We start from the raw sequence: 19,298 nt of genomic DNA on the forward strand, positions 1-19,298 counted from the left end.
TAAATTTTGGGTTGTACAACATGGAACTCTGATCAACACCTGACTCTTTAATGTTGCTCTCCAGTGTCAGCCACTTCCTCTCGTGCTCTACCTGTCTGGTTCTTCCTGCTCCTCGGGGACTCTGCTTTTTTTTTGTATACTTAGTTCAACCAGTTCTGTACCTTGAATGACATCTAAATTTTTTCTCTTGACCTCCAGCCAGTAGCAAAAATGCCATCAAAGTTATTAGCCTGGTCTAGTAAATGCAAAAGAGGAAAAAACTATTTGTTGCAAAGTCCAGATTCCTACTTAAAAATGCTATATTGTAAAAACATGCCATTGGTTAGTAGTGGCCTCAACAGCAGATGTAGACAGACAAGCTTATCCTGCATATGCTGAAATAAATATAAAGCGTGGTTTGTTTTTCTTTCCCACAATCATTACTTATAAAAAGGTATCCTTACAAAAGCTCCTTTATTGTAAAGTATTCTCTCAATTACTTTACTTTAAATAGGAAAATATCATTTGGGGAAAAAAATGAGGTTTAAACTGCTTCAGGCAATGCTAGTTTCAAATAATTAGAGAAATCTCCTGAAAGACACAATTTAAAGAAAAGAAGAGGCAGAAAAATTTAATACAGATTTAGTCAATATCTCTGGGATTAAAATCTCATAAGTAAGAGTATTGAATATTGTTAATATAAATGAGCCTATCCAAATAACTCTTTTAAAGCAATACAGTAAATAGTTGTAATATAGAGATCATTAACATTTGCCTTTAATACAAACAAGGAAAAATGAAAAAAATCTCCTAATATTTATACGTATGGGTATTTGTTTCATGAGATTCAACTGAGGTGATATAATCATGCTTGAATTTTTAAAATTCTAAATCTAAAATGTTAGAAAGTAGAGAGAACATACTGTGGGAAACTATTATATGTCTCAAAACGATATTCCAGTGATGATGAAGATACTATTATTGAAAATTCATGTGAACAGGTTAAAAATATGTTTATTAATAAATGAAAGTAGGAAAGGAAATATTGCTAAATCAACAGTACATACATTAGAGATAAGTAAATTTATGAATCAAATATTTAAGTAGACATTTCACTTTTATCAACACTAAAACGTATACATATTAAAATTAACTTAAAACACTTTATCTTCTTAATGTGAATACAGAGGATAACCTAAAATTTAGTCTTACCTACACACAAGTATATACTATCCAATTATCTTTACCTTCACCTAAGGAGAAGTAAAAGTCACTCAAGCAGACTCTGGAAGGCAGCAAAGACAAATTTGTTCTTCTAATTTCAGAGGCTGTGGAAGTCAGTAGCCCAAGAAATACTATCCCTAATCTGAAATATTTGTATGTAAATGGAATAATGTAACACAATAATAGCTAGTTATACTAACTCTATCATGGCACTAGGGAGCCCTTCAAAGAAAACAATGCCAGTCTTTGCCTGTGTCTTCACAAGGCCTTCTCTGTCTCTCTGTGTCCTTCCTCTCGTCTTCTTATAAGGATTCCAGTCATTGGATTTAGGACCTACTGTAAATCCAGAATGATTTCATCTTGAGATTCTTGACTAAATACATCTGCAAAGACCCTATTTCCAAATAAGGTCACATTCTGAGATTCTGGATACATAGGAATTTTGAGGGAACATTCTTCAAATCATTACATTCCTCTCACAGAGAGTGCAGGGTTAGTCAGAAGATTCAAGCTTCAAGTTTCAGATCTGGGTCCATTCTCACTTGTCTGTCACAGATATACCCTGGATATAACCTGCACTTCCTAATTCTACAGGATACTATAAGGAATAAGTGAGCAAATGCACATGAAAGTGCTTTGCAAACTGCAATGTGGTGTATAAATAAAATGTTTTGTTTTAGGAACTATCATTTTACCTTTAACAGTTACTTTGGCACCTATTAACCCATTTATGCCTAAAGTTCCATTACTGGGATCTAAGCTTATGGGAGTTATTTATATCCTACTGCTCAAGGTTATTGCCAAGGTCTGATTTTTCACACACAAAAAAATTTGTAACCTCTAGCATAAATGGGTTAACTTATTTAATATTCAGGTTTCCTCTTATACCATAACCTGAAAAATGCACATAATAATTTTTCATATTAATTTACCACTAAATTTCAAAATACACTAAACCTAAGAGCTCATGTGCTAATTTATGTAATTACACATAAATTAACTACAATATATTAATCTGGCCCAAGTTCCTTTTTTCATAGTTCACTACTTATATGTGAACTTTATCTCCACTTGAGAGATAACCACTTATTTCTTCTCTAACTCTCTTTCATTACTACACCATTCTTCAACCCTACTTATAGTTCACAGCAACTCCAACACTGAAGAATTCCCCTACACAATTTTCAGTGAAAGAAAATTGAATTTAGTTATTTGGAAAGCACTAAAACAGCTAAGCAAGGAGATAAGGTCTACCAAAGGATGGCTTGTTTTTTCTGTCATTTTGTATCAGTGTAAATGATAAATACGTGCACATCTGACTTACTAATTAAAGTATATTGTTAGATCAGGAAAGGTGAGAAGTGTGGCTTGCTCATCTCTATATTCCTAAGCATCAGGTAGTGTGCTTTGCTTACGTAAAACTTCAATAAACATATGTTGATTTTAATCTTATACAGAAAAGAACAAGGAGCTGGCAAATAAACCTTCAAAAAAATCTCTTCCTTGAGCCTTTTCAGTTGTTCAAGATTTATTTAAATACCCAACTCTCTAGAAGCAGATATTCACTTCCTAACACTTGTCAACTAATAATTTTTTTTTTCATTTAAATTTCCAGCTAATGGAACAAAACAAAAACATATGAAAGAAGGACCATTTTGGAAGCTAGCTAGAAGGTTCAGGGGATAAGCACAAACTGAAGAGACATCAAAAGTGACAATCAAGAATAATCAAGCTCTGAAATACTCATTGGACTGGGTCAAAAATAAAATTTACGAAGCAACACTTAAACTAGAGAGAAAATACGTTGAAATCATTTTGTGAAGGGATTTTATGATGAAAAGAAAATGTATCTTACAGTGCTTTTATCATTTCTTCTTGCATCTTTTGTAAAGAATCCAGAAGCAGGGGAAGTGTGATATCATAATACTGATTCTGATGGAGCTGTGCCCCTTTCAATGCCAATACATACTGATTGTGCAACATATGAAGTTTCATTGTGGCTTTGTCATATCGTTCCTTGGCCTTTTCAGTTTCCTTCCCTGAAAAAAAAAAAATGAAGAAAGTTAGTGAAGAAAAAAGAAAAAAAATTATCTTCACTATATACAAACTGAATTACTACTGTTTTATGTTATTTCACACATTTTATAAATAACAAAATTTTATTGAACATATACTAAGTGCTTAGCTTTATGCAAGGTACTGTTGATTTGCCAATCCTTATTATAAAGGCTGCCATGAAGGAGGTATGTAGGATATGGTAAATAAAGGTCAAAGGAAAACACAAAACATACAGATATATCATCCTTTTCTTCTTTAAGAGGCTTATACCAAATTAAAACAACAGTGCACATAAAACTGTAAAACCAAGAAACCAAGAAAGTTTGTAAATAATATTAAATTTTGAGGTCTGTGTTTGAGATATCAACAAAGACAAGGGTAGTCAGAGGAGGCTTTGTAGAGAAGACAAACCTTAAAATATGGGACATGTCTGAAAAAGTATAAGAAAGGTAAGAACAGATAATAGTTCCTTCCTCTCACCTTTTTTCCTTCACTCCTTCCTTTCATTCAATGAATATTGTTAGCTGAACACTGCTAGGAACTGTGCTAAATATTGGGAATTCAGTATTTGGCAAAATAGTCCTTGACACAGAGCCTTGAAACTGGAATATTGAGTGAATATATGGAAAGAACAAAGTTACATAGGCAAGCAACTAGATAAGCTTGTCTAAAGACAGTAACTTTTGAGGAAGGTCAAGAAATAGGTCTGTTTAGGTAGGGCAGTTTTAGATGCTGAATGACTTGAAAATCAAGCAGAGAAATTTAGACTTCATGAGGAAGAAGTCTGAGAAATACTGATAATATTATGAGTTAAAATATTTTATGGTTCCCTTACTAGTCATTCAGAAAATATTTACAGATTGCCAATATATATGAATGACTATATAAATAAATGAAAGCAGATCTTAAACTTTTGATGTAAATTACACAAATATTTTTTGTCAATCTAGATTCAGAAAACAAACTGTTCAAGATATTCACTAATTTCTGCCCTCTTTCCAAAGAAGTCCTCCAAATGAATCCTCTCCGCAGAAAGAGATCTTAAGTTGAGAATTTCTGACAGCAGGCTCCCTTCTGTTGCCATTCTGCTTAGGCTCAGCAATAATCTGAGTACTCCTTTCTAAAGAATCTCAGTACCCAAGAGCAAAGAGCAGAGAAAACGTGAGGGTTTTTGCAAAAAGGGACCATTTCAGACCCTCAGACCATTCCAAGGAAGAACAACAGAATGAAGAATAGAATTCCCTTGGTTTCTCATCATCCCTCCAATTCTGAGGCTCAGGAACTACATCGACATGGTACAAACAGAAACAAACAAACCTTCTGGCAGATTTGTATGTCTCTACTATCAACAAATTCTAGTGTTCAGAAATACTAGAATCACCACTGACTTCTAGGGAGCAACACATTAATTATTTCAAAGAGTTTAATTCTGTACCCATAGTCCATTCACTGGCTCTTGCACATGAGGATATTAATAACTGTCCAAGTTATTAACATAGTGTTGCCCAGATAATCTATTTCACTTTATAACATAAAGAACTTCACAATAAGAAAATAATCTTTTCTCCTGAGTATCTCTCCTAACCCCTGTCACTTCTCACTAGAAACATGTTCTAAATCTAGAGTGGCAGGAGGGAAGCAAGTACATTAATTCAGTTCTCACCTAAGGAAAAAAAAAATCGTTTAATCACTAAAGTAGTAGTTTTTCAAACTTTTTAACTATAACCCACAAAATAATACATTTTATGTTATGAACCAGTTAATAATCATATATGTGTTTATATAACTTTAATATAAAATGATCATTCTTACTATGAGGTATGCCCTGTGGTTTTTCAGAAAGTCTAATCTATTAGAATTTTAAATGAATTTTTTAAATGTTTCTCAGAATCCAGTTAAAATAATCCCTAGAGATTTATCTCACTCTGCATGATACTTGGAACAATTTTATTAACTTAGCAATTAATAAAATGACTTCAGTAATACTAACCATGAATGATTCTTAATGTTCTTAGGAACATACCCTCCCACATGATCGGTTACTATAATAATTTTTTTAATAAAATAATTGCTTTTTTATCCATGAATATTACTACTCAGCATTCTTCTTACAGAAATATGTTTCATTAAAAGTCCCCGAAAGTGAATGCAATTAGTTGGGTGTGGTGGCTCACATGTAATCCCAACACTTTGGGAGGCTGAGGCAGACAGATTACTTGAGGTCAGGAGTTCGAGAGCAGCCTGGCGAAGACAGTGAAACCCTGTCCCTACTAAAAATACAAAAAATTTAGCCAGGTGTAATGGAGCGTGCCTGTGGTCCCAGCTACTGGGGACACTGAAGCAGAAGAATCACTTTAAGAGGCAGAGATTGCAGTGAGCCAAGATCGAGCCATTGCACTCTAGCCTGTGGGAGAGAATGAGGCTCTCAAAAAAGAAAAGTCAATGCAGCCAGGTGCGGTGGCTCAAGCTTGTAATCCCAGCACTTTGGAAGGCCGAGGCGGGTGGATCACGAGGTCAAGAGATCGAGACCATCCTGGTCAACATGGTAAAACCCCGTCTCTACTAAAAATACAAAAAATTAGCTGGGCATGGTGATGCATGCCTGTAATCCCAGCTACTCAGGAGGCTGAGGCAGGAGAATTGCCTGAACCCAGGAGGCGGAGGTTGTGGTGAGCCGAAATCGCGCCATTGCACTCTAGCCTGGGTAACAAGCGAAACTCCGCCTCAAAAAAAGGAGAGAGAGAGAGAGAGAGAGAGAGAGAGAGAGAGAGAGAGAGAGAGAGAGAGAGAGACATGTACAATTATTGTGATAAATGAATTCCAAGTAAAAAAGACACTTTCTACAGTCCACATGTTCATAATAATAAATCAAGTGTCCCCAAGCAAGATGGCCAACTAGGAACAGCTCCAGTGAGAGATCTATGCAGAAGGCAGGTGATATCCACATTTCCAACTCAGGTACCTGGTTCATCTCATTGGAACTGGTTGGACAGCCCAAGGAGGGTGAGCTGAAGCAGGATGGGGCATCACCTCACCAGGGAAGGGCAAAGGGCCAGGGAACTCCCCTCTCCTAGCCTAGGGAAGCCGTGAGGGAATTCTTATTTAAGAATCTCAAAACCCCTGCACTCCAGCCCAGATATTGCACTTTTCCCACAGTCTTCAAAACCCGCAGACCATGAGATTCCCTCCAGTACCTACACAACCACCAGGGCCCTGGTTTCTGGCATGCAACTAGGTGGCCGTTTAGACAGAAACCGAGCTAGGCCCAGCAGTTTTTCTGTTTATGCCCCAGTGGCGCATGGAAAGCCAGCAAGACAGAACCATTCACTCCCCTAAAAAAGGGAATGAAGCCAGGAAGCCAAGTAGTCTGGTCCCATCCCTATGGAAAACAGCAAGCTAAGATCCACTGGCTTGAAATTCTTATAGCCAGTGCAGTAGTCTGAGCTCCACCTGGGACATTTGAACTCGATGGAAGGAGAGGCATCCACCATTGCTGAGGCTCCACCATTGCTGAGGCTTGAATAGGCAGGTAGTTTCAACCTCACAGTGTAAGCAAGGCTGCTGGTAAGTTTGAACTGTTTGGAGCCCAACACAGCTCAGTAGCTGCAGGCAGACTGTCTCACTAGATGTCCTGGCTGGGAAGGGCATCTCTGAAAAAAGGCAGCAGCCCATCACAGACTTATGAATAAAGCCCCACCTTCCTGGGACAGAGCACCTGGGAAAAGAGGCCCTGTGGGTACAGCTTCAACAGACCTAAATGTCCCTGCCTGGCAGCTCTGAAGAGAGTAGGGGATATCCCAACACAGCATTCAAGCTCTGATAAGGGACTGACTGCCTCCTCAAGTGGATCCCTGAACAGTTTATCCTGACTGGCAGACACCTCCCAGTATGGGCTGACAGATACCTTGTACAGGAGAATCTGGCTGGCATCTGGCAGGTACACCTCTGGTATGGAGCTACCAGAGGAAGAAACAGGCAGCAATCTTTGCTGATCTGCAGCCTCCACTGGTGATTCCCAGGCAAGCAGGGTCTGGAGTGGACCTCCAGCAAAATCCAGCAGAATTGCAGCAGAGGAGCCTGACTGGTAGAAGGAAAACTAGCAAACAGAAAGAAACAGTCTCAACATCAACAAAAAGGACATCTACTAAGAGACCCTATCCAAAGGTCACCAACCTCAAAGACCAACAGTAGACAAATCCATGCAGATGGGAAGAAACCAGCATAGAAAGGCTGAAAACTCCAAAAACCAGAACACCTCTTCTCCTCCAAGGGATTACAACTCCTAACCATCAAGGAAAAAAACTGGATGGAGAATGGGTTTGACGAACTGAGAGAAGCAGGCTTGAGAAGATGGGTAATAACAAACTTCTCCGAGCTAAAGGAGCATGTTCTAACCCATGGCAAGAAAGCTAAGAAACTTGAGAAAAGGTAGACAAAATGCTAACAAGAATAACAAGTTTAGAGAAGAATATCAACGACATGGTGGAGCTGAAAAACACAGCACGAAAACTTCTTGAAGCATACACAAATTTCAATAGCTGAATCGATCAAATGGAAGAAAAGATATCAGAGATTGAAGATCAACTCAATGAAATAAAGCAAGAAGACAAGATTAGAGAAAAAAACAGTATGAAAAGAAAAAGGCCTCCAAGAAATATGGAATTACATGATAATACCAAACCTATGTTTAATTAGGAGACCTGAAAGTAAAGGGGAGAATGAAACCAAGTTAGAAAACACTCTTTAGGATAACCCAGGAGAACTTCCCCAACCTAGCAAGACAGGCCAGCATTCAAATTCAGGACACACAAAGACCATCACAAAGATGCTCCTTGAGAATAATAACCCCAACACACATAATAATCAGATTCACCAATGTTGAAATAAAGGAAAAAAATGCTAAGGGCAGCCAGAGAGAAAGGTCAGGTTACCCAAAAAGGGAAGCACATCAGAATCACAGCAGATCTCTCGGCAGAAACCCTATAAGCCAGAAGAGAGTGATGGCCAATATTCAACATTCTTAAAGAAAAGAAAATCCAGAAATTCATATCCAGCCAAACCTTCACAAGTGAAAGAGAAAGAAAATCCTTTACAGACAAGAAAATGCTGAGAGATTTTGTCACCACCAGACCTGCCTTAGAAGAGGTCCTGAAGGAAGCACTAAACATGGAAAGGAACACCCAGTATCGGACACTGCAAAAAATACCAAATTGTAAAGACCACTGATGCCAGGAAGAAACTACATCAACCAATGGGCAAAATATCCAGCTAGCATCATAATGGCAGGATCAAATTCACACCTAATAATATTAACTTTAAATGTTAGTGTGCTAATGCCCCAAGTAAAAGACACAGACTGGCAAATTGGACGAAGAGTCAAGACCCATCAGTGTGCTGTATTCAGGAGACCCATCTCACATGCAAAGACAAACACACCTCAAAATAAAGGGATGGAGGAATATTTACCAAGCAAATGGAAAGCAGAAAGCAAAAAAAAAAAAAAAAAAAGGCAGGGTTTACAATCCTAGTCTCTGATGAAACAGACTAAACCATCAAAGAAGGGCATTACATTATGGTAAAGGGATCAATGTAACAAGAGCTAACTATCCTAAATATATATGCACCCAATAAGGAAGCACTCAGATTCATAAAACAAGTTCTTAGAAACCTACAAAAAGACTTAGACTCCCACACAATAATAATGAGAGACTTTAACACCCCAATGTAAACATTAGACAGATCAACAAGACAGAAAATTAATAAGGATATCCAGGACTTGAATTCAGCTCTGGACCAAGCAAATCTAATAGAAATCTACAGAACTCTCCAACCCATATTGACAGAATATACATTCTTCTCAGCACCACATCACACCTATTCTAAAATCGACCACATAATTGGAAGTAAAACACTCCTCAGCAAATGAAAAGGAAAGGAAATCATAACAAACAGTCTCTTAGACCACAGTGCAATCAAATTAGAACTCAGGACTAAGAAACTCACTCAAAATCACATATCTGCATGGGAACTGAACACCTTGCTCCTAATGACTACTGGATAAATAACTAAATGAAGGCAGAAATAAAGATATTCTTTGACCAATGAAAACAAAGACACAACACACCAAAATCTCTGAGATACATTTAAAGCAGTGTCTAGAGGGAAATTTATAGCATTAAATGCCCTCAGACAAAGCAGGAATGATCTAAAATCAATACCCTAACATCACAATTAAAAGAACTAGAGAAGCAAGAACAAACAAATTCAAAACCCAGCAGAAGACAAGAAATAACTAAGATCAGAGCAGAACTGAAGGAAACAGAGACATGAAAAGCCCTTCAAAAAAAAAAAAAACCAAGGAATCCAGGAGCTGGTTTTTTGAAAAGATCAACAAAATAGACCACTAGCCAGACTAATAAAGAAGAAAAGAGAGAAAAATCAAATAGATGCAATGAAAATGATAAAGGTGACATCACCACTGATCCCACAGAAATACAAACTATAATCTGAGAATACTATAAACACCCCTATGCAAATAAACCAGAAAATCTAGAAGAAATGGATAAATTCCTGGACACTTATACTCTCTCAAGACTAAACCAGGAAGAGTCAAATCCCTGAATAGACCAATAACAGGGTCTGAAATTGAGGCAGAAATTAATAGCCTACCAACCAAAAAAAAAAGTCCAGGACCACACAGTTTCACAGCTGAATTCTACCAGAGGTACAACGAGAAGCTGGTACCATTCCTTCTGAAACTATTCCAAACGACAGGAAAAGGGGGAGTCCTCCCTAACTCATTTTATGAGGCCAATATCATCCTGATACCAGAGCCTGGCAGAGACACAAGTAAAAAAGAAAATTTTAGGCCAATATCTCCAATGAATATCAATGCAAAAATCCTCAATAAAATACTGGCAAACCAAATCCAACAGCACATCAAGAAGCTATCCATCTCGATCAAGTCAGCTTCATCCCTGGGATGCAAGGCTGGTTCAACATGCGCAAATCAATAAACGTAATCCATTACACAAACAGAATGAAAGACAAAACACACATGATTATCTCAATGCAGAGAGGCCTTCAACAAAATCCAACAGCCCTTTGTGCTAAAAACTCTGAATAAACTAGGTATTGATAAAATGTATCTCAAAATAATAAGAGCTATTTATGACAAACCCATGGCCAATATCATACTGAATGGGCAAAAACTGGAAGCATTCCCTTTGAAAACTGGCACAAGATAAGGATGCCCTCTCTTACCACTCCTATTCAACATACTATTAAAAGTTCGGGCCAGGACAATCAGGCAAGATAAAGAAATAAAGGGGTATTCAAATAGGAAAAGAAGAAGTCAAATTTTCTCTATTTGCATACAACATGATTGTATATTTAGAAGACTCCATCTTCTGAGCCAAAATCTCCCTAAGCTAATAAGCAACTTCATCAAAATCTCAGGATACAAAATCAATATGTAAAAATCACAAGTATTCCTATACACCAATAACAGACAAACAGAGCCAAATCATGAGTGAACTCCCATTCACAATTGCTACAAAGAGAATAAAATACTTAGGAATACAACTAACAAGGGATGTGAAGGACATCTTCAAGGAGAACTACAAACCACTACTCAAGGAAATAAGAGAGGATACAAACAAATGGAAAAATATTCCATGCTCATGCTTACAAAAAATCAGTATCATGAAAATGGTCATACAGCCCAAAGTAATTTATAGATTCAATGCTATCCCCATCAAGCTACCACTGACTTTCTTCACAGAACTGGGGGAAAACCACCTTAAATTTCATATGAAACATTTTGGAAGACAGTATGGCAATTCCTCAAGGATCTAGAACCAGAAATACCATTTAACCCAGCAATCCCAATACTGGGTATAAACCCAAAAAATTATAAATCATTCTATTATAAAGACATATGCACACATATGTTTATTGCAGCACATTCACAATAGCAAAGACTTGGAACCAACCCAAATGCCCATCAATAACAGACTGGATAAAGAAAATGTGGCATATATACACCACGGAATACTATGCAGCCATAAAGAAAGATGAGTTCATGTCCTTTGCAGGGACATGGATGAAGCTGGAAACCATCATTCTTAGCAAACTAACACAAGAACAGAAAACAAAACACCATATGTTCTCACTCAAAAGTGGCTGTTGAACAATGAGAACACATGGACACAGGGAAGGGAACATCACACACTGAGGCCTGTCAGGGATGAGGAGCTAAAGGGGGTAAAGCATTAGGAGAAGTACCTAATGTACATGACAGAGTGATGGATGCAGCCAACCACTATGGCATGTGTATACATACCTATGTAAGAAACCTGGATGTTCTGCACATGTAACCCAGAACTTAACATACAATAAAAAACAAACAAACAAATAACACATGTAGTTATCATGCAAGTGAATTTGAGTATTGCGTTCTAAGATGTTACTTTTTACTGTCAGTTCAAAAGCTATAATCAGTTCACTGAATTTGATATTTTGCCTCCATTTAAAAACTTCGTTATATTAACTATTATTCCTAGTTAATTCCCTAAATTTTTTAGTCTAACTTTAGAAGACAATCTCCACACATTTTCACTGAGACATTTAAACCATTTAAACCACCCATCTGTCCTCCCATTTGCACAGATATTTAAACTGCACACTATCCATCTGTCTTTCTAGCTGGTGTAAAATGATTCACTAAATACACAACACTCAACTCACTAAAATTTTATGTGCCAAGAAAACATTAGACAATGTACAAATTTCCCAGATAGTTTTTCTTTATTAAACATAGTATATAACAAACAAGTTGAAGCCAATAGAGCCAAAATTTAATCACCAACAGCTTATCAATGGTCATTAACAATAGTTACAAAAATATTTAATGCCTTTGGAAACATCCAATGCAGAATCCATTGTATTAAAATAATAATAATAATAATAATAATAATAATAAATTCTCAAAACCACTTTCAGGTTTAAATCCAGATTTGAGTTTATGTTTAAACAGATTTTGGGGGAAGAATACTCCACAGCTCACATACACTTCTACATTTGGTTATAAAGCATACTTACGCATGCATATTATCAATCATTCTTTATCTCTCTCCCTTACAGGTATAAACAAAGAGTTTTAAAAATACCCTCACTTACCATGATTTGGAAAGGGATTCTATGCTACTTTGTACTGATTTGTTTTAAACAAATGTTTAGGGTGCAATACACAATATGTAAGTCAATTCCAGAATTGTTAATACTATACAAAAACCAATGTTACAAATAAAAAATTTTTAATTGCTTTTACTTAACAAAATTATTGCAAAAAATAACCTAATGCAATTAGATTTAGTTCAAAATATTTCAGACCACTAATATACTTTCTTAACATTTAAATAAATACATATGATCTTAAAACTAATGTGAAGTACATAGAATGAAAAAATTCTTATTTTTCATTCATCAAACACAGAATCCTATCTTTGTTGCTGTGTGCTTTTTCCTTTTTTTTTTTTTTGTAAGGATGACAGGCATTGGAGCAGGGCATGGAGTTTCTATATGTCAATCAACAAGGAGGAAAACATCCAATTTTTCCTCCTCCACATAAGAAAATTCACAGAGATTAAATCATAATTATTTTGCCACAACTGTTGACAAATCTATTTAATGTTTTGTAATAAAAGAATATATAAACAACATGTCATACATAAACAATATTATGAAGCTAACAAAACTCATTTACGTAAGTCTGACATTTACAAGAGAAAGGCCAGACTACTCACTAAGCTAGTCTAAAAAGTCATTTTTTTACTATAAACTTCTGAAGTGTTTGCCATTTGTGAAATATTATGGTAGAAAGCCTGCTGATAATAAATAAGAAGTGACTATTTTCTAAAAATAAAGTGCCTACAAGCAGACTCTGCTTTGATTTGGATAACTAAACATTCTACCATCTTGTAATTTTCCTTTCTTTTATAACATTCCTCATTAATATAGTTTGGCTCTGTGTCCTCACCCAAATCTCATCTGGAATTTTAATCCCTATAATCCCCATGTCAAAGGAAGGACCAGGTGGGAGGTGATTGGATCATAAAGGGTTTTTTTTGCCCCATGTTGTTCTCGTGATAGTGAGTTCTCACAAGATCTGTTTAATAAGGCAGTTTTCCCTGCTATTGCTCAGTCTCTTACCTGTTTCCATGAAGTCGTGCCTCTTCCCCTTCCACCATGTTTGTAAATTTCCTGAGGCCTCCCCAGTAATGTGGAACTGTTAGCCAATTAAACTTCTTTTCTTTCTAAATTACCCATGAATTATATGTCTCTTTAGCAGCGGGAAAAGAGACTAATACACCATCAACTTCACAGTTTTACTTATTACTCTACAAATTCTCATCTAGGTACACTGAGTATGAGAAGAATGAACAGGAATTCATATTGACTTATAGTTACCTGGGTCAAATGTATACACGTGTTTTTTTCACATGGAAGTTAAATTCAAGTGTGATATATAGAAACAATCAAGGAGCTACCTTTATTACTCAGTGTGGTTCTCACAAGAACAATATTAAAAAGTCAATTTTAGTCTCAGTTTTTCCTTTGATTAGCTGTGCAGCCCCAAGCAAATCATTTAATCTAAATTTTAGTTTCTAAGTTTTAAACAAAGGAGTTCAATTATCTGCCCTGTTTAATTCACTGGGTTGTGATGGAGATCAAATGGCAGAGAACTGACAAAATGCAGTAATAGCAAAAGCTAAATAAAGACAGTATTTGGAAAGACAACAGCAACAACAACAATAAAAAAAAAAAAAAACCTTTGTGTTTATATGCTCCTATAAAGCATTAAAAAAATAACAGGTATATCTGGGTGCAGTGTCTCATGCCTGTAATCTCAGCACTTTGAAAGGCCAAGGCAGGCAGATCATAAGGTCAGGAGTTCAAGACCAGCCTGGTCAATATGGTGAAACCCCATCTCTACTAAAAAATACAAAAATTAGTCAAGCGTGATGGTGCGCACCTGCAGAACCAGCTACTCAACAGGCTGAAGCAAGAGAACTGCTGCAACCCAGGAGGCAGAGGTTGCAGTGAGCCAAGATTGTGCCACTGCACTCGAGCCTGAGTAAAAGCAAGACTCCATCTCCAAAAATAATAATAATAATAATAGGTATATACATACTTTGGTACTTCTAATAAATTTCCTGGTATAAGAAATTTTGATTTGTCAAGAAACATTTATTAAACATTTTATGGGTTTTGAACTGTTTAGATAATTGAAATAGTGATACTGTATTTTAAAAGTCAATATAAAACACCTTTAAACAGCAAGTTCTCAAACTTGTGTAATATAATTTCCCTGCATATAGTGATTGCTACATTCAACTGACCCACAGTCTTTTAACAACCTGTAAATTGAATGATGTACCATGTCCAAATCTACATTCCATAATTTAACAAAATTGTGAATGAGGGAATTCTGGGTAGCTGGGTGGTGGCAGCAGCATAATTCTGAATCTCCGACATACCACTCAAAAATGTAATAAAGAATATAATGAAAGACATAACTCATATCCTCAGCATAAAAGGCAGAGAAAATCCAAATTGTAAATTGGCTATTAGTAGAAAAGTAAACACCACATCTCTACAAATGATCTCTCCCTCTCCCATAGCAAGCTTTATGAAGACCAAAGGCTGTTGTGTTGGTGGGGGTGGGTGTTGGGGTGAGGCAGGGGCGGGTTTGAAGACAAGTAACCACAGCATGCTTAAGTCTGATCTGAAAACAACCATTAGAAAATGAAGGTCTGCTCTACATGTGAAAATACTGAAAAAATATAGTGGTAGATCACAGCAGCAACAGCAATGTCAGAGTTAAAGAAAGGAACTGAGATACTATTTCTCATCTACCAAATTGAGAAACACTGTTGGTGACACGGAGAAAAAAAATTCATACATTTCTGGTGGAAATGCAAATTGGTATACTCCTTATAGAAGGAAATTTGGCAATATCTAACAAAATCACATATAAGTATACCTTTTAACCCAGCAATCACATTTCTTATAATGTATATCTCACTTCTGGGGATTCATTCCTCCAGTCACACACACAAACACACACACATACAAAACACATACATAAGGTTATTTATAGTAGCAGTGTATCTAATTAGAAAAATGAGAAATAACCTATATGTCCACATGTAGGAAAGGGCTTAAATAATCTTAAAGTGGCACGCAGCTGTTGAAAAAAATGAAAAACTAGCAAGAGACTATGAGAACAGAAAAAAAAAAAATGAAAAAACTATCTACCAACTTGAATGTTGTGATTTTCAGGATGCATTATCAATGCAGAAGCAAAGGAAAAAGAATATTATATGATGGCATTGTTGTGTAAGAAGGAGAGGAAATAAAAACAAAAGAGTCCTCTATATGGTTTTGAACAGTGTTAACTGTGTTAACTTTTGGAATCACTAAAGTTTCACTCAGAAATAAATAAACAAAATCAACAAGGATAAAAGGGAGACGGGAAATTAAAATGAGATACAACAGAAACAAACCAAACTGTATTTCCAGTGCATAACATTAACCACACTAAAGTAGGGAAGAAAAAACTAAGTAACTTTGGAAAACAATATTTGATTACAATGGAAGGCTAAAGACAAAAAAAGCTTTAAACAAATACCAAACTCTACTTTTTAAGTTTCATTTTTCAGAGGCATGAGTTAGGAACACCGAAATTACTTTCTGTGTATTCTAGCATTTGAGCAAGTAAGTAAAATATTGTGAATAACAGAAGCTAGGTTTCCACTCTCAGAGAAAGCAGTTGCAAATATATAAATAGGAAAAGAAGGAATGAACTTTATGGTATTGGATTGGAATTTGAGGTATCAATGTGAACCGCTCAGTCTTTCCCTAGATAGACCAACAGATAACAGAAAAAGGCACAGGTGTACTTGAGTCTGTGCATGTTGCTTATTTCCTGTCTCTGTCAATTAAAAGGACCTAAAACAAGATACTGCACTAGCAATGAGCACACCAGTATGTGCTCCAATTGTTTTCCAAATACAATTCTCCAATAAAAGGAACTAGGGTTTCATAGAGAAACAGAACCTGAACTAGAAAAAGTGTAACATAAGCCAGAAAATATGTACTCAATGAACAACAGAAATGTGTCAAAAGGACAGAGGAGCCAGTTCCAAGTGGCTCCTACTGGCCAAATCTGAGCATGATAGTATATAATAATGATAGTAGATTATAATCTATGAATAAAAATCAGAATATGTGAGTTCATTCTAACACTTTAATACATAAATTTATAAAATAAACTGGAGAGAAAAGCCCTTCCTTACATTAAAAACAAATTAATAAATGTAAAAGCAACAATGGAATTAGAAAATTACCATTTCACAATTGCCATAATAATAAATGATTTTGACAAGAACCACTGATAGACATAAAAATTAGTGAGTGAAAATCTGAAGGTTAACACCATATTTACATAGTGTCAATGTTTTCCCTACAACACTTAGTAACTACAATGGAAAATGAAATTGTAACTTTAGTGTGGAGAAATCAAGCAAATACCGCCTCACTCCAATGTTCAAATTAATATCCAATAATGGGATGAACTGACATCATAGATCTGATATAAAGCACCAATAACAGAACATCATTTCTATGGTATTCCAATGAAAAATAAACCACAAATATTATGCAGAAAAACAAATCAAGGAATACTCCACAAAATAACTGTCTTATACTACTAAAAAAATGTCAATTTGTGAACCATAAAGACTATTAACTATTTCAGTATAAAGGCAACTGAAAATATATAACAACTGAATAAATATACATTTACTTTTTTTTTTTTGAGACGGAGTTTTGCTCTTGTTACCCAGGCTGGAGTGCAATGGCGCAATCTCGGCTCACCACAACCTCCGCCTCCTGGGTTCAGGCAATTCTCCTGCCTCAGCCTCCTGAGCAGCTGGGATTACAGGCACACGCCGCCATACCCAGCTAATTTTTTGTAATTTTAGTAGAGACAGGCTTTCACCATGTTGACCAGGATGGTCTCGATCTTTTGACCTCGTGATCCACCCGTCTCAGCCTCCCAAAGTGCCAGGACTACAGGCTTGAGCCAATACATTTACATTTTTATATTTATGCATACATATATGTGCACCACATACAGAGACAGAAAAACATAAAGTAAATGTGGTAAAATGTGGACATCTGGGAAACATCAGTGAAGGGAATTCTTTGTACTATTCTTTCAGCATTTCTGCAGGACTGAAATGATGGTAAAATATAGTTAACAGAAAGCTGTGAAAATTAGATAAAAATTTAAAAGTATCAGAATAGTCATTATATCTAAAAAACTGGTATTATTTAGCCTACAGATAAAAAACATCAACAATTTGTTCTTTAAATATCAAAACACTGATTTCCTAGTTCAGAAAAGAAAATTTAGTTTTAATTTGCATTCCTCTAGCAGGTATGTTTCCACTATAAGTAATATTAACAGACAAAGAAGCCATACTATAAAAAAAAAAAAAAGATTTAATTCTACTTTAGAAGACCAGTCAAATGTGTGGAAGATCAACATTTACAGAAAATTTAGAGCATTCATCCTTTAAATGTTTATCCACAATCCATGCATGGTGTTCTAGGTTATGTGAGGGATGCATAGTTATAGTCTCTTTCTAAAAGATATTTGACAAGAAAATTAAAATGAATGGTCACCAAAGAGTCATCATGTTAGGATATAACTGTAGAAGAAGTGCAGAAATCATCATTAATTAAACAACCACACACTAACCTCTAACTCCTAATATGTACTATGTTACGAAAGGTATCTAATAAGTTGATGAACACACTTAATAAACTGGCTTAAAAGCTACATGTTATATATAAAATATCTCTAGAAAAAGCAGATAATATCTGTTGCCTCTGGAGAAAACAAAATGAATAATGAGTGGGGAAAAAAAACCTTTTCATTGTATACTTAATGATTTGTACCTTACGATTTTGAAATCTGAACCATGTTAGCGTGAAGAGGGAGTCTGTGAACCCCATTTTTTAAAATTACTCTGAAGAGAACTTCTAAAAGCTTTCACTAGCGTATCTAACCTTTTCATCTGAATCTATCTCTCTCCATCTCTCCTAAACTATTACTTATAAATAAACTGTTCTTGTTCAAAGTAAGACTAAATCTATTTATTTGGATACTAGATGTATCCTCTCTCACCTACTCAGGAACATGTCTCCAGTATTCTTCCTTCATTCCTGCTGCCTCAACTGTTTTCCTTCTCTAGAAGGGCCCTTTCATCAGCAAACAAGCTGTAATACCTCCCAATCTTTAAAAGGAAAAAACAAAAACAAAAAAACCTCCCCTTACTCCACTTCTTCCAGTTACTTTAATATTTCTCTCCTCCCCTTTACTGCAGAACTAATAATAGATATCTCCAGTTTCTTTTATCTCCTTCTTTCTTAAATCCAACCCATTTAGGGTTTTCTCTCTACTATTCCACTGAAACTTCTCGTCAAAATCACCAATAACTTACACTTTCCTAATTTCAAATCTTAGTTCTCACCTTATGTTAGCAGTATTCAACCTAGTTGAAATCTATCTTTCCACGTATCTTCCAGAATAGTACATTCATTTAGTTTTCCTTTTATATTGGTCTTTTTCATTCTTTTTAACTCTTTATTTCCCTGACTTCTTAATGCTGGCCTCCGTCTTTGTTAAGACTCTTCTCTTTTTTATCTTCATTCATACTACTAGTAATGTCATAAAATCTCATGGCTTTAAATAACAATTAACATTCATATTTTACAGTTCTACTCGAGACTTCTCTCTGGAACTACCAAACTCGAGATTAAATTTAACATCTCCACTGGAGTATCTAATAAGACTCTCAGTCTTGCTCTTCACCTACAAAACTGTTCATCTCACATTTTTCCCCATTTCAGTTAATAACAATACCATCCTTCCAGCTGCTCAGGCCAAACATCTTGGAATCAGT

The 19,298-nt window shown here is 35.8% G+C and overlaps 1 protein-coding gene across 13 annotated transcripts in view; it reads right to left on the reverse strand.

The window, feature by feature from the left end:
- FER (FER tyrosine kinase) overlaps positions 1 to 19,298 on the reverse strand; it is a 530,899-nt gene that overhangs the window by 382,563 nt on the left and 129,038 nt on the right. For all 13 annotated transcript variants that reach the window (XR_013532179.1, XR_013532180.1, XR_001910187.4 and 10 more), the window contains one exon: positions 3,059 to 3,242. Coding sequence is in view for 10 of the 13 variants with exons in the window: in XM_078365065.1 (XP_078221191.1) it covers positions 3,059 to 3,242 (184 nt within the window). In the remaining 3 variants the exon portion in view is untranslated. The remainder of the gene's footprint in view (positions 1 to 3,058; positions 3,243 to 19,298) is intronic.

The sequence above is a fragment of the Callithrix jacchus genome, chromosome 2 (genome assembly GCF_049354715.1).
Source record: "Callithrix jacchus isolate 240 chromosome 2, calJac240_pri, whole genome shotgun sequence".
Lineage (NCBI taxonomy): Eukaryota > Metazoa > Chordata > Mammalia > Primates > Cebidae > Callithrix > Callithrix jacchus.